Below are 22,676 nucleotides of genomic sequence, written 5' to 3' on the forward strand. Positions count from 1 at the left end.
CCCCCCTCTCTCTCCCCCCTGCTCTGCTCTCTCTCCCCCTGCTCTCTCTCTCTCTGCTCCCTCTCTCTCTCTCCCCTGCTCTCTCTCTCCCCTGCTCTCTCTCGCCCCCTGCTCCTCTCTCTCCCCCTGCTCTCTCTCTCTCCCCTGCTCTCTCTCTCCTGCTCTCTCTCTCTGCTCTCTCTCCTCCCCTGCTCTCTCTCTCTCCCCTGCTCCTCTCTCTCTCCCCCTGCTCTCTCTCTCTCCCCTGCTCTCTCTCTCTCGCCCTGCTCTCTCTCTCTCCCCTGCTCTCTCTCTCCCCTGCTCTCTTCTCTCTCTCCTCCCCTGCTCTCTCTCTCTCCCCTGCTCTCTCTCTCTCCCCTGCTCTCTCTCTCTCCCCTGCTCTCTCTCTCTCCCCTGCTCTCTCTCTCCCCTGCTCTCTCTCTCTGCTCTCTCTCCCCTGCTCTCTCTCTCGCCCCCTGCTCTCTCTCTCTCCCCTGCTCTCTCTCTCTCTCCCCTGCTCTCTCTCTCTCCCTGCTCTCTCTCTCCTCCCCTGCTCTCTCTCTCCCCCTGCTCTCTCTCTCTCCCTGCTCTCCTCTCTCTCCCCTGCTCTCTTCTCTCTCTCTCTCCCCTGCTCTCTCTCTCCCCTGCTCTTCTCTCTCCCTGCTCTCTCTCCCTGCTCTCTCTCTGCTCTCTCTCTCTCCTGCTCTCTCTCCCTGCTCTCTCTCTCTGCCTCTCTTCTCTCTCTCTCTCGCTCTCCTGCTCTCTCTCTCTCCCCTGCTCTCTCTCTCTCTCTGCCCCTGCTCTCTCTCTCTCCCTGCTCTCTCTCTCTCTCCCCTGCTCTCTCTCTCTCCCCTGCTCTCTCTCTCTCCCCTGCTCTCTCTCTCTCCCTGCTCTCTCTTCTCCCTGCTCTCTCTCTCTCACTGCTCTCTCTCTCTCTCTCTCCCCTGCTCTCTCTCTCTCTCCCTGCTCTCTCTCTCTCGCCCCTGCTCTCTCTCTCTCTCCCTGCTCTCTCTCTCTCCCCTGCTCTCTCTCTCTCCCCTGCTCTCTCTCTCCTCTCTCTGCTCTCTCTCCCCCTGCTCTCTCTCTCTCCCCTGCTCTCTCTCTCTGCTCTCTCTCCCTGCTCTCTCTCTCGCCCCTGCTCTCTCTCTCCCCCTGCTCTCTCTCTCTCCCCCTGCTCTCTCTCTCTCCCCCTGCTCTCTCTCTCCCCCTGCTCTCCTCTCTCCCCCTGCTCTCTCTCTCCCCCTGCTCTCTCTCTCCCCTGCTCTCTCTCTCTCCCCCTGCTCTCTCTCTCCCCCTGCTCTCTCTCTCTCCCCCTGCTCTCTCTCTCTCCCCCCTGCTCTCTCTCTCTCTCTCCCCTGCTCTCTCTCTCTCCCCTGCTCTCTCTGCTCTCTCCCTGCTCTCTCTCTCTCCCTGCTCTCTCTCTCCTGCTCTCTCTCTTCCTGCTCTCTCTCTCTCCCCTGCTCTCTCTCTCTCTCCCCTGCTCTCTCTCTCTCCCCTGCTCTCTCTCTCTCCCCTGCTCTCTCTCTCTCCCCCTGCTCTCTCTCTCTCCCCTGCTCTCTCTCTCTCCCCTGCTCTCTCTCTCTCCCCCTGCTCTCCCTCTCTCCCCTGCTCTCTCTCTCTGCTCCCCTGCTCTCTCTCTCTCTCTCCCCTGCTCTCTCTCTCTCCCCTGCTCTCTCTCCCCCTGCTCTCTCTCTCGCCCCTGCTCTCTCTCTCGCCCCTGCTCTCTCTCTCTCCCTGCTCTCTCTCTCTCCCTGCTCACTTTCTCTCGCTCTCTCTCTCAAGCTCCCTCTCTGTCTAACGCTCTCTCTAAAGCTCTCTCTCTCTCTCTCTCACTCCTCTTGCCCACATTCTCGCGCTCTCTCATTTACACTTATTATCTCATTCATTCAATCTCACTTACTCTCTCTTTCAATCACACTCACACTCCCATTCTCTCTCACACACCTGCCGACACACCTGAACCTGTGCTCCGTACTATTAATGCAGATCAGAGAGCGCAGTTACTGCCATGGCCACTGTGTCATTAAAGTGTTCAGCGAGGAAAAAACATCCAATAATTTCCAGCATTGGGTATGAATCCTGCCCAGACGGCGGGAAGGAAAGCCTCCCCTACAGCTGTTGGGGCTGATGCACATTGTTGAGGAAGAGCAGAGGGAGCTTTACTCTGTATCTAACCCGTGCTGTACCTGCCCTGGGAGTGATTGATGGGATAGTGTAGAGGGAGCTTTACTCTGTATCTAACCCTGTGCTGTACCTGCCCTGGGAGTGTTTGATGGGACAGTGTAGAGGGAGCTTTACTCTGTATCTAACCCGTGCTGTACCTGCCCTGGGAGTGTTTGATGGGACAGTGCAGAGGGAGCTTTACTCTGTATCTAACCCGTGCTGTACCCTGCCCTGGGAGTGTTTGATGGGACAGTGTAGAGGGAGCTTTACTCTGTATCTAACCCGTGCTGTACCTGCCCTGGGAGTGTTTGATGGGACAGTGTAGAGGGAGCTTTACTCTGTATCTAACCCGTGCTGTACCTGCCCTGGGAGTGTTGATGGGACAGTGTAGAGGGAGCTTTACTGTGTATCTAACCCGTGCTGTACCTGCCCTGGGAGTGTTTGACGGGACAGTGTAGAGGGAGCTTTACTCTGTATCTAACCCCGTGCTGTACCTGCCCTGGGAGTGTTTGATGGGACAGTGTAGAGGGAGCTTTACTCTGTATCTAACCCCGTGCTGTACCTGCCCCTGGGAGTGTTTGATGGGACAGTGCAGAGGGAGCTTTACTCTGTATCTAACCCGTGCTGTACCTGCCCTGGGAGTGTTTGATGGGACAGTGCAGAGGGAGCTTTACTCTGTATCTAACCCGTGCTGTACCTGCCCTGGGAGTGTTTGATGGGACAGTGTAGAGGGAGCTTTACTCTGTATCTAACCCGTGCTGTACCTGCCCTGGAGTGTTTGATGGGACAGTGTAGAGGGAGCTTTACTCTGTATCTAACCCGTGCTGTACCTGCCCTGGGAGTGTTTGATGGGACAGTGTAGAGGGAGCTTTACTCTGTATCTAACCCGTGCTGTCCCTACCCTGGGAGTGTTTGATGGGACAGTGTAGAGGGAGCTTTACTCTGTATCTAACCTGTGATGTACCTGCCCTGGGAGTGCTTGATGGGACAGTGTAGAGGGAGCTTTACTCTGTATCTAACCCATGCTGTACCTGCCCTGGGAGTGTTTGATGGGACAGTGTAGAGGGAGCTTTACTCTGTATCTAACCTGTGCTGTACCTGCCCTGGGAGTGTTTGATGGGACAGTGCAGAGGGAGCTTTACTCTGTATCTAACCCGTGCTGTACCTGCCCTGGGAGTGTTTGATGGGACAGTGTAGAGGGAGCTTTACTCTGTATCTAACCCCGTGCTGTACCTGCCCTGGGAGTGTTTGATGGGACAGTGTAGAGGGAGCTTTACTCTGTATCTAACCCCGTGCTGTACCTGCCCTGGAGTGTTTGATGGGACAGTGTAGAGGGAGCTTTACTCTGTATCTAACCCGTGCTGTACCTGCCCTGGGAGTGTTTGATGGGGACAGTGTAGAGGGAGCTTTACTCTGTATCTAACCCGTGCTGTACCTACCCTGGGAGTGTTTGATGGGACAGTGTAGAGGGAGCTTTACTCTGTATCTAACCCGTGCTGTACCTGCCCTGGGAGTGTTTGATGGGACAGTGTAGAGGGAGCTTTACTCTGTATCTAACCCGTGCTGTACCTGCCCTGGGAGTGTTTGATGGGACAGTGTAGAGGGAGCTTTACTCTGTATCTAACCCCGTGCTGTACCTGCCCTGGGAGTGTTTGATGGGACAGTGTAGAGGGAGCTTTACTCTGTATCTAACCCGTGCTGTACCAGCCCCTGGGAGTGTTTGATGGGACAGTGTAGAGGGAGCTTTACTCTGTATCTAACCCGTGCTGTACCTGCCCTGGGAGTGTTTGATGGGACAGTGTAGAGGGAGCTTTACTCTGTATCTAACCTGTGATGTACCTGCCCTGGGAGTGTTTGATGGGACAGTGTAGAGGGAGCTTTACTCTGTATCTAACCCATGCTGTACCTGCCCTGGGAGTGTTTGATGGGACAGTGTAGAGGGAGCTTTACTCTGTATCTAACCTGTGATGTACCTGCCCTGGGAGTGCTTGATGGGACAGTGTAGAGGGAGCTTTACTCTGTATCTAACCCCGTGCTGTACCTGCCCTGGAGTGTTTGATGGGACAGTGTAGAGGGAGCTTTACTCTGTAGCTAACCCTGTGCTGTACCTGCCCTGGGAGTGTTTGATGGGACAGTGCAGAGGGAGCTTTACTCTGTATCTAACCCGTGCTGTACCAGCCCTGGGAGTGTTTGATGGGACAGTGTAGAGGGAGCTTTACTCTGTATCTAACCCGTGCTGTACCTACCCTGGGAGTGTTTGATGGGACAGTGCAGAGGGAGCTTTACTCTGTATCTAACCCGTGCTGTACCAGCCCTGGGAGTGTTTGATGGGACAGTGTAGAGGGAGCTTTACTCTGTATCTAACCCGTGCTGTCCCGACCCTGGGAGTGTTTGATGGGACAGTGTAGAGGGAGCTTTACTCTGTATCTAACCCGTGCTGTCCCTACCCTGGGAGTGTTTGATGGGACAGTGTAGAGGGAGCTTTACTCTGTATCTAACCCATGCTGTACCTGCCCTGGGAGTGTTTGATGGGACAGTGTAGAGGGAGCTTTACTCTGTATCTAACCTGTGCTGTACCTGCCCTGGGAGTGTTTGATGGGACAGTGTAGAGGGAGCTTTACTCTGTATCTAACCCGTGCTGTACCTGCCCTGGGAGTGTTTGATGGGACAGTGTAGAGGGAGCTTTACTCTGTATCTAACCTGTGATGTACCTGCCCTGGGAGTGTTTGATGGGACAGTGTAGAGGGAGCTTTACTCTGTATCTAACCCATGCTGTAGCTGCCCTGGGAGTGTTTGATGGGACAGTGTAGAGGGAGCTTTACTCTGTATCTAACCTGTGATGTACCTACCCTGGGAGTGTTTGATGGGACAGTGTAGAGGGAGCTTTACTCTGTATCTAACCCCGTGCTGTACCTGCCCTGGGAGTGTTTGATGGGACAGTGTAGAGGGAGATTTACTCTGTATCTAACCCGTGCTGTACCTGTCCTGGGAGTGTTTGATGGAACAGTGTAGAGGGAGCTTTACTCTGTATCTAACCCCGTGCTGTACCTGCCCTGGGAGTGTTTGATGGGACAGTATAGAGGGAGCTTTACTCTGTATCCAACCCATGCTGTATCTGCCCTGGGAGTGTTTGATGGGACAGTGTAGAGGGAGCTTTACTCTGTATCTAAACCATGCTGTACCTGCCCTGGGAGTGTTTGATGGGACAGTGTAGAGGGAGCTTTACTCTGTATCTAACCTGTGATGTACCTGCCCTGGGAGTGCTTGATGGGGCAGTGTAGAGGGAGCTTTACTCTGTATCTAACCCGTGCTGTACCTGCCCTGGGAGTGTTTGATGGGACAGTGTAGAGGGAGCTTTACTCTGTATCTAACCCGTGCTGTACCTACCCTGGGAGTGTTTGATGGGACAGTGTAGAGGGAGCTTTACTCTGTATCTAACCCATGCTGTACCTGCCCTGGGAGTGTTTGATGGGACAGTGTAGAGGGAGCTTTACTCTGTATCTAACCTGTGCTGTACCTGCCCTGGGAGTGTTTGATGGGACAGTGTAGAGGGAGCTTTACTCTGTATGTAACCCGTGCTGTACCTGCCCTGGGAGTGTTTGATGGGACAGTGTAGAGGGAGCTTTACTCTGTATCTAACCTGTGATGTACCTGCCCTGGGAGTGTTTGATGGGACAGTGTAGAGGGAGCTTTACTCTGTATCTAACCCATGCTGTAGCTGCCCTGGGAGTGTTTGATGGGACAGTGTAGAGGGAGCTTTACTCTGTATCTAACCTGTGATGTACCTACCCTGGGAGTGTTTGATGGGACAGTGTAGAGGGAGCTTTACTCTGTATCTAACCCCGTGCTGTACCTGCCCTGGGAGTGTTTGATGGGACAGTGTAGAGGGAGATTTACTCTGTATCTAACCCGTGCTGTACCTGTCCTGGGAGTGTTTGATGGGACAGTGTAGAGGGAGCTTTACTCTGTATCTAACCCCGTGCTGTACCTGCCCTGGGAGTGTTTGATGGGACAGTATAGAGGGAGCTTTACTCTGTATCCAACCCATGCTGTACCTGCCCTGGGAGTGTTTGATGGGGACAGTGTAGAGGGAGCTTTACTCTGTATCTAACCCGTGCTGTACCTGCCCTGGGAGTGTTTGATGGGACAGTGCAGAGGGAGCTTTACTCTGTATCTAACCCGTGCTGTACCTGCCCTGGGAGTGTTTGATGGGGACAGTGTAGAGGGAGCTTTACACTGTATCTAACCCGTGCTGTACCTGCCCTGGGAGTGTTTGATGGGACAGTGTAGAGGGAGCTTTACTCTGTATCTAACCCGTGCTGTACCTGCCCTGGGAGTGTTTGATGGGACAGTGTAGAGGGAGCTTTACTCTGTATCTAACCCGTGCTGTACCTGCCCTGGGAGTGTTTGATGGGACAGTGTAGAGGGAGCTTTACTCTGTATCTAACCCGTGCTGTACCTGCCCTGGGAGTGTTTGATGGGACAGTGTAGAGGGAGCTTTACTCTGTATCTAACCCGTGCTTTACCTGCCCTGAGAGTGTTTGATGGGACAGTGTAGAGGGAGATTTACTCTGCATCTAACCCGTGCTGTACCTGTCCTGGGAGTGTTTGATGGGACAGTGTAGAGGGAGCTTTACTCTATCTAACCCCGTGCTGTACCTGCCCTGGGAGTGTTTGATGGGACAGTATAGAGGGAGCTTTACTCTGTATCTAACCCGTGCTGTACCTGCCCTGGGAGTGTTTGATGGGACAGTGTAGAGGGAGCTTTACTCTGTATCCAACCCATGCTGTACCTGCCCTGGGAGTGTTTGATGGGACAGTGTAGAGGGAGCTTTACTCTGTATCTAACCCGTGCTGTACCTGCCCTGGGAGTGTTTGATGGGACAGTGTAGAGGGAGCTTTACTCTGTATCTAACCTGTGATGTACCTGCCCTGGGAGTGTTTGATGGGACAGTGTAGAGGGAGCTTTACTCTGTATCTAACCCATGCTGTACCTGCCCTGGGAGTGTTTGATGGGACAGTGTAGAGGGAGATTTACTCTGTATCTAACCCGTGCTGTACCTGTCCTGGGAGTGTTTGATGGGACAGTGTAGAGGGAGCTTTACTCTGTATCTAACCCCGTGCTGTACCTGCCCTGGGAGTGTTTGATGGGACAGTATAGAGGGAGCTTTACTCTGTATCCAACCCATGCTGTACCTGCCCTGGGAGTGTTTGATGGGGACAATGTAGAGGGAGCTTTACTCTGTATCTAACCCGTGCTGTACCTGCCCTGGGAGTGTTTGATGGGACAGTGCAGAGGGAGCTTTACTCTGTATCTAACCCGTGCTGTACCTGCCCTGGGAGTGTTTGATGGGACAGTGTAGCGGGAGCTTTACTCTGTATCTAACCCGTGGTGTACCTGCCCTGGGAGTGTTTGATGGGACAGTGTAGAGGGAGCTTTACTCTGTATCTAACCCGTGCTGTACCTGCCCTGGGAGTGTTTGATGGGGACAGTGTAGAGGGAGCTTTACACTGTATCTAACCCGTGCTGTACCTGCCCTGGGAGTGTTTGATGGGACAGTGTAGAGGGAGCTTTACTCTGTATCTTACCCGTGCTGTACCTGCCCTGGGAGTGTTTGATGGGACAGTGTAGAGGGAGCTTTACTCTGTATCTAACCCGTGCTGTACCTGCCCTGGGAGTGTTTGATGGGACAGTGTAGAGGGAGCTTTACTCTGTATCTAACCCGTGCTGTACCTGCCCTGGGAGTGTTTGATGGGACAGTGTAGAGGGAGCTTTACTCTGTATCTAACCCGTGCTGTACCTGCCCTGGGAGTGTTTGATGGGACAGTGTCGAGGGAGATTTACTCTGCATCTAACCCGTGCTGTACCTGTCCTGGGAGTGTTTGATGGGACAGTGTAGAGGGAGCTTTACTCTGTATCTAACCCCGTGCTGTACCTGCCCTGGGAGTGTTTGATGGGACAGTATTGAGGGAGCTTTACTCTGTATCCAACCCATGCTGTACCTGCCCTGGGAGTGTTTGATGGGGACAGTGTAGAGGGAGCTTTACTCTGTATCTAACCCGTGCTGTACCTGCCCTGGGAGTGTTTGATGGGACAGTGCAGAGGGAGCTTTACTCTGTATCTAACCCGTGCTGTACCTGCCCTGGGAGTGTTTGATGGGACAGTGTAGCGGGAGCTTTACTCTGTATCTAACCCGTGGTGTACCTGCCCTGGGAGTGTTTGATGGGACAGTGTAGAGGGAGCTTTACTCTGTATCTAACCCGTGCTGTACCTGCCCTGGGAGTGTTTGATGGGTCAGTGCAGAGGGAGCTTTACTCTGTATCTAACCCGTGCTGTACCTGCCCTGGGAGTGTTTGATGGGACAGTGTAGAGGGAGCTTTACTCTGTATCTAACCCGTGCTGTACCTGCCCTGGGAGTGTTTGATGGGACAGTGTAGAGGGAGCTTTACTCTGTATCTAACCCGTGCTGTACCTGCCCTGGGAGTGTTTGATGGGGACAGTGTAGAGGGAGCTTTACTCTGTATCTAACTCGTGCTGTACCTGCCCTGGGAGTGTTTGATGGGGACAGTGTAGAGGGAGCTTTACTCTGTATCTAACCCGTGCTGTACCTGCCCTGGGAGTGTTTGATGGGACAGTGTAGAGGGAGCTTTACTCTGTATCTAACCCGTGCTGTACCTGCCCTGGGAGTGTTTGATGGGACAGTGTAGAGGGAGCTTTACTCTGTATCTAACCCGTGCTGTCCCTGCCCTGGGAGTGTTTGATGGGACAGTGTAGAGGGAGCTTTACTCTGTATCTAACCCGTGCTGTACCTGCCCTGGGAGTGTTTGATGGGACAGTGTAGAGGGAGCTTTACTCTGTATCTAACCCGTGCTGTACCTGCCCTGGGAGTGTTTGATGGGGACAGTGTAGAGGGAGCTTTACTCTGTATCTAACCCGTGCTGTCCCTGCCCTGGGAGTGTTTGATGGGACAGTGTAGAGGGAGCTTTACTCTGTATCTAACCCGTGCTGTACCTGCCCTGGGAGTGTTTGATGGGACAGTGTAGCGGGAGCTTTACTCTGTATCTAACCCGTGGTGTACCTGCCCTGGGAGTGTTTGATGGGACAGTGTAGAGGGAGCTTTACTCTGTATCTAACCAGTGCTGTACCTGCCCTGGGAGTGTTTGATGGGGACAGTGTAGAGGGAGCTTTACACTGTATCTAACCCGTGCTGTACCTGCCCTGGGAGTGTTTGATGGGACAGTGTAGAGGGAGCTTTACTCTGTATCTAACCCGTGCTGTACCTGCCCTGGGAGTGTTTGATGGGACAGTGTAGAGGGAGCTTTACTCTGTACCTAACCCGTGCTGTACCTGCCCTGGGAGTGTTTGATGGGACAGTGTAGAGGGAGCTTTACTCTGTATCTAACCCGTGCTGTACCTGCCCTGGGAGTGTTTGATGGGACAGTGTAGAGGGAGCTTTACTCTGTATCTAACCCGTGCTGTACCTGCCCTGGGAGTGATTGATAGGACAGTGTAGAGGGAGCTTTACTCTGTATCAACCCGTGCTGTACCTGCCGTGGGAGTGTTTGATGGGACAGTGTAGAGGGAGATTTACTCTGTATCTAACCCGTGCTGTACCTGCCCTGGGAGTGTTTGATGGGACAGTGTAGAGGGAGCTTTACTCTGTATCTAACCCGTGCTGTACCTGCCCTGGGAGTGTTTGACGGGACAGTGTAGAGTGAGCTTTACTCTGTATCTAACCCGTGCTGTACCTGCCCTGGGAGTGAGACCACGTACGTACAATGATGGGAAATTTCCATTCTTCAGCATTGACATAACACCTCAAGGTGAGGAAAAACGTACCCAACTGGTTGGTGGACAGAAAGCAAAGAGTTGGAATAAACGGGTCGTTTTCCGAGTGGCAGGCAGTGACTAGTGGGGTACTGCAAGGATTGGACCTAGGACCCCAGCTGTTCACAATATATATTAATGATCTGGACGAGGGAATTGGATGTAATATCTCCAAATTTGCAGACGACACAAAGCTGGGGGGGAGGGTATGCTGTGAGGAGGATGTCGTGAAACTCCAGCACGATTTGGGTGATTGGGCAGAAACATGGCAAATGCACGATAATGTGGATAAATGTGAGGTTATCCACTTTGGTGGCAAAAACAGGAAGGCAGATTATTATTTGAATGGTAATAGATTGGGAGAAGGGGAAGTGCAAAGAGACCTGGGTGTTCTTGTACACCAGTCGCTGAAGGTAAGCATGCAGGTGCAGCAGGCGGTTAAGAAGGCAAATGGTATGTTGGCCTTCATAGCAAGAGGGTTCGAGTACAAGAACAAGGATGTCTTGCTGCAGTTGTACAGGGCCTTGGTGAGACCACACCTTGAGTATTGTGTGCAGTTTTGGTCGCCTTACCTGAGGAAGGACGTTCTTGCCATGGAAGGAGTGCAGCGAAGATTCACCAGGCTGATACCTGGGATGGCAGGAATGACGTATGAGGAGAGATTGTATCGATTGGGCTTATACTCACTGGAGTTTAGAAGATTGAGAGGGGATCTCATCGAAACCTATAAAATTCTGTCAGGCCTGGACAGACTAGATACAGGAAGGATGTTTCTGATGGCCGGGGAGTCCAGAACCAGGTCATAGTCTAAGGATAAGGGGTAAGCCATTTAGGACTGAAATGAGGAGGAATTTCTTCACCCAGAGAGTGGTGAACCTGTGGAATTCTCTGCCACAGAGGGCGGTGGAGGCCAGTTCATTCAGTATATTCAAGAAAGAGTTGGATATATTTCTTAAGGCTAAAGGGATCAAGGGATATGGGGAGAAGGCAGGGACCGGGTACTGATTTTGGATGATCAGCCATGATCTCATTGAATGGCGGAGCAGGCTCGAAGGGCCGAATGGCCTACTCCTGCTCCTATCTTCTATGTATCTATGTATCAAAAGTAAAATAATGTGGCAGCCTAGGTTGTTGAAAAAGGTCATTGAAGAATGACTAAAGCCCCTCCCTATTTCTGTAACCTCCACCAGTCCCACAACCCCCTCCGAGATCTCTGCGCTCCTCCAATTCTGGCCTCTTGAGCATCCCCTGATTTCCATCGCTCCACCATTGGCGGCCGTGCCTTCAGCTGCCTGGGCCCCAAGCTCTGGAATTCCTTCCCTAAACCTCTCCGCCTCTCTCTCCTCTTTGAAGACGCTCCTTAAAGCCTCACCTGTCCTAATATCTCCTTATGTGACTCGGTGTCAAATTTTTATTGATAATGCTGTGGTGAAGCACCCTGGGACGTTTTACTACATTAAAGGTGCTTTATAAATGTAAGTTGTTGTCAGCTGTGGATCAGTGGGTCGTTCTCTCTCTCCCCTCTGAGTCAGAAGGTCATGGGTTCAAGTCCCATTCCAGAGAGTTGAGCTCAAAAATCTAGGCTGACACTCCCAGTGCAGTACTGAGGGAGCGCCGCACTGTCGGAGGGGCAGTACTGAGGGAGCGCCGCACTGTCGGAGGGGCAGTACTGAGGGAGCGCCGCACTGTCGGAGGGGCGGTACTGAGGGAGCGCCGCACTGTCGGAGGGGCGGTACTGAGGGAGCGCCGCACTGTCGGAGGGGCAGTACTGAGGGAGCGCCGCACTGTCGGAGGGGCAGTACTGAGGGAGCGCCGCACTGTCGGAGGGGCAGTACTGAGGGAGCGCCGCACTGTCGGAGGGGCAGTACTGAGGGAGCGCCGCACTGTCGGAGGGGCAGTACTGAGGGAGCGCCGCACTGTCGGAGGGGCGGTACTGAGGGAGCGCCGCACTGTCGGAGGGGCGGTACTGAGGGAGCGCCGCACTGTCGGAGGGGCAGTACTGAGGGAGCGCCGCACTGTCGGAGGGGCGGTACTGAGGGAGCGCCGCACTGTCGGAGGGGCAGTACTGAGGGAGCGCCTTACTGTCGGAGGGGCGGTACTGAGGGAGCGCCGCACTGTCGGAGGGGCGGTACTGAGGGAGCGTCGCACTGTCGGAGGGGCAGCACTGAGGGAGCGCCGCACTGTCGGAGAGCAGTACTGAGGGAGCGCCGCACTGTCGGAGGGGCAGCACTGAGGGAGCGCCGCACTGTCGGAGAGCAGTACTGAGGGAGCGCCGCACTGTCGGAGGTGCCGTCTTTCGGATGAGACGTTAAACCGAGGCACCGTCTGCCCTCTCGGGTGGACGTAAAAAGATCCCACAGCCGCTATTGGAAGAAGAGCAGGGGGGTCCAGGGCCAATATTTTTCCCTCAACCAACATCATGCAAACAGATGATCTGGTCATTATCTCGTTGCTGTTTGTGGGAGCTTGCTGTGCGCAAATTGGCTGCCGCGTTTCCTACATTACAACAGTGACCACGCTTTAAAAAGTACTTCATTGGCTGTAAAGCGCTTTGGGACGTCCTGAGGTGGTGAAAGGCGCTGGAGAAATGGGAGTCTTTTTTTTTTTAATCAAATGAAATCCCCTCACGTTAATAAGAAGCAGGTTTAGCCGGTGCTTGTGCTGGAGTGCCGGGGCAGTTGTCCATAAGCTGTGAGTTGACCCGCTGTTTGTCGCTGTGCCTTCCCAGGATGGCGGGCTTTGACGCCTCGGCGTGGGACGAGGAGGAGGAGGAGCCGGTGGACCACCAGTACTACAACGACTTTCCGGGCAAGGAGCCCCCGCTCGGCGGGCTGGTGGATCTGAGGCACCGCGAGGGGGCAGCCAGGAGCCCAGCCCATTCCTCACAACTCCCCAACCACCTCGGAGCCACACTGGTCAGTGTCACTCACTGCACTGCCACCACACCACACGACTCCCTGTACCGTGCCACGTTTGGTCTCCTTACCCAAGGAAGGATATACTTGCGTTAGAGGGGGATGCAAGAAAGGTTCACCAGATTGATTCCTGGGATGAGAGGGCTAGGAAGTGCCCGCCTGCTATTCAACCAAGTGCTATCTAGCAGGGGCCACTGGCTTAGTGGTTAGGAGCAGGAACCTTGACTGGTTTTTCATCCCCTTGCCCAGGGGTGCCGGGGCAACCTGGGGCAATGTGAAATTGTCCACTTTGGCAGGAAGAATAGCAAAGCAGAATATTTTTTAATTGGTGAGAGGCTGGGAAATGTTGGTGTTCAGAGGGATTTGGGATTCCTTGTCCACGAAGCACAGAAAGGTAACATGTATGGCATGTAAGGCAGCACGGTGGCATAGTGGTTAGCACTGTTGCCTCACAGCGCCAGAGACCCGGGTTCGAATCCGGCCTCGGGTAACTGTCTGTGTGGAGTTTGCACATTCTCCCCGTGTCTGCGTGGGTTTCCTCCGGGTGCTCCGGTTTCCTCCCACAGTCCAAAGATGTGCAGGCTAGGTTGATTGGCTATGATAAATTGACCCTTAGTGTTAGGGGGATTAAATACGTTGGGTTATGGGGATCGGGTGGGATATGTGTCGGTGCAGGCTCGATGGGCCGAAATGGCCTCTATCTGCACTGTGGGGTTTCTGTGATTCTGTGTGATTCTGTGATGTGCAGCAAGCAATTAGGAAGGCAAATGGCATGTTGGCCTTTATTGCAAGGGGGTTGGAGTATAAGAGTGAGGAAGTCTTGCTACAACTGTACAGGGCCTTGGTGAGACCACACCTGGAGTACTGGGCACAGTTTTGTTCTCCTTATCTAAGGAAGGATATACTTGCCTTGGAGGCGGTGCAACGAAGGTTCACTAGATTGATTCCTGGGGTGAGAGGGCTGTCCTATGAGGAGAGATTGAGTAGATTGGGCCGATACTCTCTGGAGTTTAGAAGAATGAGAGGTGATCTCATTGAAACATGTAAGATTCTGAGGGGGATTGACAGGGTAGATGCTGAGAGGCTGTTTCCCCCTGGCTGGGGAGTCTAGAACCAGGGGTCACAGTCTCAGGATAAGGGGTCGGCCATTTTGGACTGAGATGAGGAGGAATTTCTTCACTCAGAGGGCGGTGAATTTTTGGAATTCTCTGCCCCAGAGGGCTGTGGAGGCTCAGTCGTTGAGTATATTCAAGGCTGAGATCGAGAGATTATTGGACTCTCGGGGAATCGAGGGATATGGGGATCGGGCGGGAAAGTGGAGCTGAGGTCGATGATCAGCCATGATCTTATTGAATGGCGGAGCAGGCTCGAGGGGCCGAATGGCCGACTCCTGCTCCTATTTCTTATGTTCTTAACTGAGCAATACTGATCGTGAAAGATCCTGTGTCAGAACTGAGTTAGTCAAGGCATCACTAACAGTGTTATCTATACTGTACCGGAAATATAAATCTGGAACATTAAACGTCAAATTAAACCCGACAGCAGGACGAGGGTTCGCACTGGGGAAAGGCAGCTTTAGGACTGATGTCATGGAATATTACAGCACAGGAGGCCATTCGGCCCGTCGTGCCTGTGCCGGCTCTTTGAAAGAGCTCTCCAATTAGTCCCACTCCCCCCTGCTCTTTCCCCACAGCCCTGTGAATTTTTTCCTCCTTTAATCTATATCCAATTACCTTTTGAAAGGTACTATTGATTTTTTTTTTTTTAAACTACTGTCGGCATGTTCTCCCCAACAACAACAGTGGCCCAAGTGGAATCTCTAGAATAGAACATAAGAAATAGGAGCAGAAGTCGGCCATACAGCCCTCCCGAGCCTGCTCCGCCATTCAATAAGATCACGGCTGATCTTCGACCTCAACTCCACTTTCCCGTCCGATCCCCATATCGCTCAATTCCCCGAGAGTCCAAAAATCTATCGATCTCTGTCTTGAATAGACTCGACGACAGAGACAAATTTTCAGAACCTCTCTGGCCACAGGGGAGCTGCCAGAGGACAGCTAACGTAGTACCATTGTTCAAGAAGGGTAGTAGGGATAAACCAGGGAATTACAGGCCAGTGAGCCTAACATCAGTGGTAGGGAAATTATTGGAAAAAATTCTGAGGGACAGAATTAGTCTCCACTTGGCGAGGCAAGGATAAAAACATATAAAATTATGGCAGGCCTGGACAGGCTGAATTCAGAGAGAATGTTTCCAATGGCCGGGGAGCACAGAACCAGGGGCCACAGTCTAAAAATAGCGGGCAAATCATTTAAAACAGAGATGAGGAAGAATTTCTTCACTCAAAGAGTGGTGAGCCTGTGGAATTCCCTGCCACAGAGGGCTGTGAAGGCTAATTCAATAAATATTTTCAAGAGAGAATTGGATATATTTCTGAAGGCTAAGGGGATTAAGGGTTACGGAGAAAAGGCGGGGACGGGGTACTGAACTGGTAAGATCAGCTATGATCTCAGACGAAGATCAGCCATGATCTCATTGAATGGCGGAGCAGGCTCGAAGGGCCGAATGGCCTACTCCTGTTCCTATTTCTATGTTTCTATGTTTAATCAAGGATAGTCAGCATGGCTTTGTCAGGGGGAGATCATGTCTAACCAATTTGATTGAATTTTTCGAGGGGGTGACTAGGTGTGTGGATGAGGGTAGTGCAGTTGATGTAGTCTACATGGACTTCAGTAAGGCTATTGACAAAGTCCCGCATGGGAGATTGGTCAAGAAGGTAAGAGCCCATGGGATCCAGGGCAATTTGGCACATTGGATCCAAAATTGGCTTAGTGGCAGGAGGCAGAGGGTGATGGTCGATGGTTGTTTTTGTGACTGGAAGCCTGTGTCCAGTGGTGTACCGCAGGGATCGATGCTGGGTCCTTTGTTTGTAGTGTACATTAATGATTTAGATATGAATGTAGGAGGTATGATCAGTAAGTTTGCAGATGACACGAAAATTGGTGGAGTGGTAAATAGCGAGGAGGGAAGCCTCAGGCTACAGGACGATATAGACGGGATGGTCAGATGGGCAGAACAGTGGCAAATGGAATTTAACCCTGAAAAGTGTGAGGTGATGCATTTTGGGAGGACTAACAAGGCAAGGGAATACACAATGAATGGTAGGACCCTAAGAAGGACAGAGGATCAGAGGGACCTTGGTATGCATGTACATAGATCCCTGAAGGCAGCAGGACAGGTAGATAAGGTGGTTATAAAGGCATATGGGATACTTGCCTTTATTAGCTGAGGGAGCGCCGCAAAGTCGGAGGTGCAGTACTGAGGGAGCGCTGCACTGTCGGAGGGGCGGTACTGAGGGAGCGCTGCACTGTTGGAGGGGCGGTACTGAGGGAGCGCCACACTGTTGGAGGGTCGGTACAGAGGGAGCGCCGCACTGTCGGAGGGGCGGTACTGAGGGAGCGCCGCACTGTCGGAGGGTCAGTACTGAGGGAGCGCCGCACTGTCGGAGGGGCGGTACTGAGGGAGCGCCGCACTGTCGGAGGTGCCGTCTTTCGGATGAGACGTTAAACCGAGGCCCCCGTCTGCCCCCTCGGGTGAACGTAAAAGATCCCACAGCCACTATTTCAAAGAAGAGCAGGGGGAGTTCTCCCCGGTGTCCAAGATAATATTTATCCCTCAACCAACATCACTAAAACAGATGATCTGGTCATTATCACATTGCTGGTTGTGGGAGCTTGCTGTGCGAAAATTGTCTGCCACATTTCCCACATTACAACAGTGACCACACTTCAAAAAAACTACTTAATTGGCTGTGAAGCGCTTTGGGACGTCCTGAGGTGGTGAAAGGCGCTGGAGAAATGCGAGTCTCTTGCTTACAAATGTTTTTTCCCCTCCCCCTCTCTGGTTCTGCAGCCCGTCGGTCAGACGTCGGGGAACCTCTACGACATGCGGTGCTCGGATTCGCAGAAGCAGCTGCCGGCAATGCAAGGTACTGCACGTTAAACCTGCAGCGGTGGGGGGGGGGGGTGACGCGTTCCCAGTCGGGTTTTTCTTAACCGCGGCCCCGTGTCATCGGCAGGTCCTTCGCCGATCGTTGGGGCTTTCGCTCGGGGCCGAGTGTGGCCCCTGGTGGCAGAACATGACCGTGCCCGAGCCACAGTGCGTTCAGACTCTCTGTACCCATACAAGCACAGCCTCTCTACATTAATGGGAGCGACGACTTTGGCGGAGCAAGGCGGTTATGTAGTTCAAGGGCTCTGTGTGTGCTTGTTGCGGTGGTTTTTGGGTGGATGTTAAAAAAGATCCAGATCGATTTGAAGAAGTGCCGGGCGTTCTCCACCTGGTGTCCCGAACAGCCCAAACTGCAGATTTATTGGTCAACTTTTGTGGGATCTTGCTGTGCACAGAACGGCCCATGCATAAATCGCATCCACCCCAAAGCGGAGATGTTTGAAAGGTGTATAAAGCGGGGCTTTGTTAATCGTGGGCTGTTCTTGCGCCTCGTCGTGGCTGTCCGAAATGTCTCCTCCCAAGGAATAGCTCTGCCCGGCGCAGTCGCTGTTGTGAGTTAGGCACAGCGCCATCCCACAAAGCGCGCGGAGGTGAACGCCTTGTCGATCCGGTTTTGGGGGTGTTGGTCGAGGGAGGGGTGTTAGCCGCCAGACCTGAACTCCCGACTCTTCAAACGCTGCTGCGTGATCTGTAACAACATAAGAACCAGGAGTCGGCCATTCGGCCCCTCGAGCCTGCTCTGCCATTCAATAAGATCATGGCTGATCCAATCTTGGCCTCAACTCCACTTTCCCGCTCTCTCCCCCTAACCCCTCGACTCCCCTGTAGTTCAAATGTCTGTCAATCTCGGCCTTGAATGTATTCAATGACTCCGCCTCCACAGCTCTCTGGGGTAGAGAATTCCACAGATTCGCGACCCTCCGAGAGAAGAAATTCCTCCTCATCTCCGTCTTAAATGGGTGCCCCCTTATTCTGAAACTGTGCCCCTTAGTTCTAGATTTCCCCACGAGGGGAAACATCCTCTCAGCTTCCACCCTGTCAATCCCCCTCAGAATCTTATATGTTTCAATAAGATCCCCTCTCATTCTTCTAAACTCCAATGAGTATCGGCCCAACCTGCTCAACCTTTCCTCATAAGACAACCCCTTCATCTCAGGAATCAACCTCGTGAAGCTTCTCTGCACTGCCTCCAATGCAAGTATATGCTTCCTTAAAAGATGGAGACCACAACTGCACGCAGTACTCCAGGTGCAGTCTCACCAGCGCCCTGTAAAGTAACATCCCCCCTGAATCGGTGGAACAGGACGTTGGTCTCCGCTCGCGTCTGGAGGGCAGCAGTTCCGACAGCGCAGCGCTCCCTCGATACGGCACTGACGTGTCACCCTAGACAATAAGCTCAAGCCCTGGAGTGTAGGGCTTGGTAACCACAAAATTCTCTCTGAGACGAGTGTGCTACTGATTGAGTGAAGTGCGTGGAGACCGAACAATACCTCTTTGCAAGCCAAGCTCAGCTGATGTGAGACTTTGGGCTGATTTACCCTGGAGTTTGGAAGAACGAGAGGTGATCTCATTAAAACGTTTAAAATTCTTCAAGGGCTTGACAGGGTAGATGCAGGGAGGATGTTCCCCCCTGGCTGGAGAGTCTAGAACCAGGGGGCACAGTCTCAGGATAAGGGGTCGGCCATTTTGGACGGAGATGAGGAGGAATTTCTTCACTCAGAGGGCGGTGAGTCTTTGGAATTCTCTACCCCAGAGGGCTGTGGAGGCTCAGTCGTTGAGTATATTCAAGGCTGAGATCGATAGATTTTTGGACACCACGGGATCGGGCGGGAAAGTGGAGTTGATCAGCCATGAATGGCCTCCCCCTGCTCCTAATTCTTATGTTCTTACTGTACGGGAGTGAAACAGGGTGCCTGCAGGCAGTAGACGAACAGAGACTGCTCGTGATAGAAATGATTGCGATGTTCAGGCCTGCGGAAAGTTAAAGATGATGGTCCAAAATAAATTTGACTGAGCAAAATGGAGGCGGACCAACTCAGTGGAAGCTGACTCTGAATACAGTACACCTGTAGTGTGTGTGTGAAGCGGGCTTCCTTGGCACTAATGCTACAGTTATAGTGTAGGTATAACCTGAATCGGGAGCCCAACCTGATTTCAGTGCACAAAAAGATATATACAGGAAACTTTCGATTTACCGGCACCTAAATAACCGGAAATCTCGGTTAACCGGCAAAATTCAGGAGTAGGTTCAGGTAAGTTTTATTACTTGCCTTCCTCCATCTGTTGCTGTGCAAGGGTGTGGCTGCAGCTGTTGCTAAGCTACAGAGACGCTTGGAACTTGTGGCCATTGTTCTGAACCTGTTGCTAAGCAACAGGGTTTGTTGCTTTATACGGAGCTCTCAGCTCCGTATCTTTTACTATAGCGTTCGGTTATCCGGAATTTTTGATGAACCTGCACCACGTCGGTCCCGTCTGTGCCGGATAATAAAAAGTTTCCTGTATTTTTTTCTTCTCCCCCACGTGGCAGCTGTCTTTCATTCTGCCAGCACAATTTTATTTTTTTTTCAAAAATATATACTTTATTCATAAAAATTTGTTGAGAAACATGACAATACAGTCCACATCACGTACAATACAAATTAACTGTGGTACATGACACTCAATTTACAGAGACACGTTACAAAGCATTTTCATTACACATTTTATAAGTCACTAGCTGGGGGTGCCCGGCGTTGCCAGGGCAACTTTGGGCCGCGGGGTCTCCCTGCCCCTGTCTGTCCCCTCTCTCTGTCCCTCCCTCTCCCCCTCTCCTCTCCCTCCCTCCCCTCTCTCTGTCCCTCCCTCCCTCCCCTCTCCCTGCCTAGCGCCTGAGGCCCGGTGCCGTTGTGATACCGGCCGTGCGGGGCCTAGCGCTTCAGGCCCGGCCGGGCTCTCGGGCCGAGTCGGACCCCAGCTGAGCTCCCCCGCGGGTGGCGCGGTTGACGGCCGGCCGCTGCTACTCCCCCGCCCGCTGTGTGTAAACTCACCTGCCGCTCCCGGAGCCGCAATGTGGGGGTTTGTTTGGCTGTCTGTGGGGATGAAAAAAATGACGGCGAAGTTTGGGGAGACTGGAGGATTAGGTCCCGCCCGTGACGCACCAATTGGTCAACCATCAGGTCACTGAACTGTAGGATTGGTCAACCAGCACGTCACTCAACGCTAATGAGAGGTAGGATTGGTCAACCGCTAATGAGCAGAGTTTTGAGGATTTTTGAACGTTTTTTGTATACTGTCCGAACAATTTTTGTCTGACCAAAAAGTAAATACACCTATGAGACTCCCCTAATGATAAGCTTTCTTTTGATATAACATGCGTGTAGGTACGCTCTATAACTTTTGATTGTATAGCTGGACAGAGAGACAGACAGAGAGACATTATATATATAGATACAGCCCGAGGGGGGTTTGTATACTGGGTTCAGCCCCTCGGTGTACACTGGCCGGAGGGCCTTTAGCTCTGGCCCTTCCCCATTGTGCCTTTGCGGCGGCAGCACCAACCTTTAGTGCGTCCCTCAGCACGTACTCCTGGACCTTGGAATGTGCCAGTCTGCAACACTCGGCCGTGGACAACTCCTTGCTCTGGGAGACCAGCAAGTCAATTTATAATAAATAACAACAGAAAATGCTGGAAAAACTCAGCAGGTCAGGCAACATCCGTGGAGAGAAATTTGAGTTGACGTTTCGGGTCGAACCCTTCTTCTTCAAAACTGGAAAGAAAAGAAAATAGATCGAAGGCAGGGCTGCGATCGGACAAAAGCAGTAAAAGAGACAATAAAAGGTATTCGAAACCAGACGAGATGGTAATAGGCTGAGATTAGGTGTGAAGTGTACTGGCAGGGCAAGAGATAGCTGCCAGGTGAGAGAGAGAAACAAAAGGAAAGGCGGGGGGGGGGAAAGGAGTGGAAAAATTACAAGTAAAAACCTGTCCCATTACCACCTCCTCTTGCCTTGAATATCTCTTAATGTCTCTTAACCTCTTCCGCCTTCTATCCTATCACAAACCTTCCCTTTTGTTCTTTCATCCCCTCCCCCCTCTCCCAGCTCCTACACTTGCTTAAAAATCTGTTCCATTTCCTGCTTTTTTTCCAGTTCTGACGAAAGGTCACCGACCCGAAACGTTAACTCTGTTTCTCTCTTCACGGATGCTGCCTGACCCGCTGAGTGTCTCCAGCATTTTCTGTTTTTATTTCTGATTTCGGTGCACTCCGGGACCGAGGTGGGCCTCATTTCCAGATTTACACCGCCCAAATTTAGCGTTGATTTCCGCCTCGCAGCGACACGAACCTTGACGTGTGCCTGCGCCCTCGGGCAGTTGTGAGCAACGTTCCCGCGCATTTTTTTTTCCGGGGGGTGGTGGGGGCGCGCGGTCCCTTTAACGGGTTGCGTGGCCCGCTCAAAATTTCCGCCCAGGCGCGGTTTTTCATTTCAAAAGTCGCTGGGCGGCCTGCGCGGGACCTCCAAACCCCCCCTCGCGGCCGTGCAGCTTAACAGGAACGTCGCACGTGAGCCTGCTCCTGTGATCGGTCCTTGGTAACGAAGGGTTAAGCAGACTGTGTAGGTGTCGGCGAGACTATGTGGGGGTACATTTTCAACAGGACACTGTTTCTTCAGCACAGTGTTGTGACGATAGCCAGTACGCAGCCCTCATTCTCAGACTAGCTTCTGCTGAATTGCCACAGAGCCGAACTTAGACAAAAGTCGAAATCCTGCGGATGATGGAAATCTGAAATATAGACAGAAAACTGCCGGGAACGCTCAGCGGGTCAGGCAGCGCCTGTGGAGAGAGAAGCAGAGTCAGCTTTTCAGGTCTGGGAACTGGAAAAAGTTAGAGATGTGGCAGGTTTTGAGCAAGTTCTTCTTCTTCTTAGGCAGTCCCTCGGAACCGAGGATGATTTGCTTCCACACTAAAAATGAGTTTTCAGGTGACTGATGAGTCCAATGCGGGACCTACAGTCTCTGTCACAGGTGGGGGCAGAGGGTGGTTGAAGGGGGCGGGTGGGTGGGGTGCCTGGGGTTGACGTGCGCTCGGCTTCCGCTTGCTCCCGGCGAAGAGACTCGAGGTGTTGGGCGCCTTCCCGGATGCTTCTCCTCCACTTTGTGCGGTCTTGGGCCAGGGATTCCCAGGTGTCGGTGGGGATGTTGCACTTTTTCAAGGAGGCTTTGAGGGTGTCCTTGAAGCGTTTCCTCTGCCCACCTGGGACTCTCTTGCCGTGCCGGTGCTCCGAGAAGAGCGCTTGTTTTGGGAGTCTCGTATCGGGCATGCGGACAATGTGGTCCATCCATCGGAGCTGATCGAGCGTGGTCAAAGCTTTGATGCTGGGGATGTTGGCCTGAGCGAGAACACCAACGTCGGTGCGCCTATCCTGCCAATGGATTTGCAGGATCTTGCGGAGCGTTGGTGGTACCTCTCCCAGTGCTTTGAGGTGCCTGCTGTACATGGTCCATGTCTCTGAGGCATACAGGAGGGCAGGTATCACTGCTGCTCTGTAGACCATGAGCTTGGTGCCGGGTTTGAGGACCTGGTCTTCAAACACTCTCTTCCTCAGGCGACCGAAGGCTGCACTGGCACACTGAAGGCGGTGTTGGACTTTGTCGTCGGCGTCTGCCCTTGTTGACAGTAGGCTCCCGAGGTATGGAAAGGTGGTCCACGTTGTTCATGGGGCAGGTACAGAGTCAGGGAAAGGGGAGGAAAGAACTAAAGGGAAGGTCTGTGATCGGGTGGCGGGCAGGAGCTTAGATTA

The 22,676-nt window shown here is 52.7% G+C and overlaps 1 protein-coding gene across 4 annotated transcripts in view; it reads left to right on the forward strand.

Moving 5' to 3' along the window:
* LOC147086575 (SHC-transforming protein 1-like) overlaps nucleotides 1–16,898 on the forward strand; it is a 172,731-nt gene extending 155,833 nt beyond the window's left edge. For all 4 annotated transcript variants that reach the window (XM_085978714.1, XM_085978717.1, XM_085978715.1 and 1 more), the window contains 2 exons: nucleotides 12,699–12,885; nucleotides 16,798–16,898. In XM_085978714.1, coding sequence (XP_085834840.1) covers nucleotides 12,699–12,885; nucleotides 16,798–16,887 — 277 coding nt within the window. In that variant the 3' untranslated portion in view covers nucleotides 16,888–16,898. The remainder of the gene's footprint in view (nucleotides 1–12,698; nucleotides 12,886–16,797) is intronic.
* Nucleotides 16,899–22,676: the final 5,778 nt, after the last annotated feature.

Source organism: Somniosus microcephalus, unplaced genomic scaffold (genome assembly GCF_052327205.1).
Source record: "Somniosus microcephalus isolate GS21.2 unplaced genomic scaffold, FLI_Smic_1.0 unresolved_chr7, whole genome shotgun sequence".
NCBI lineage: Eukaryota > Metazoa > Chordata > Chondrichthyes > Squaliformes > Somniosidae > Somniosus > Somniosus microcephalus.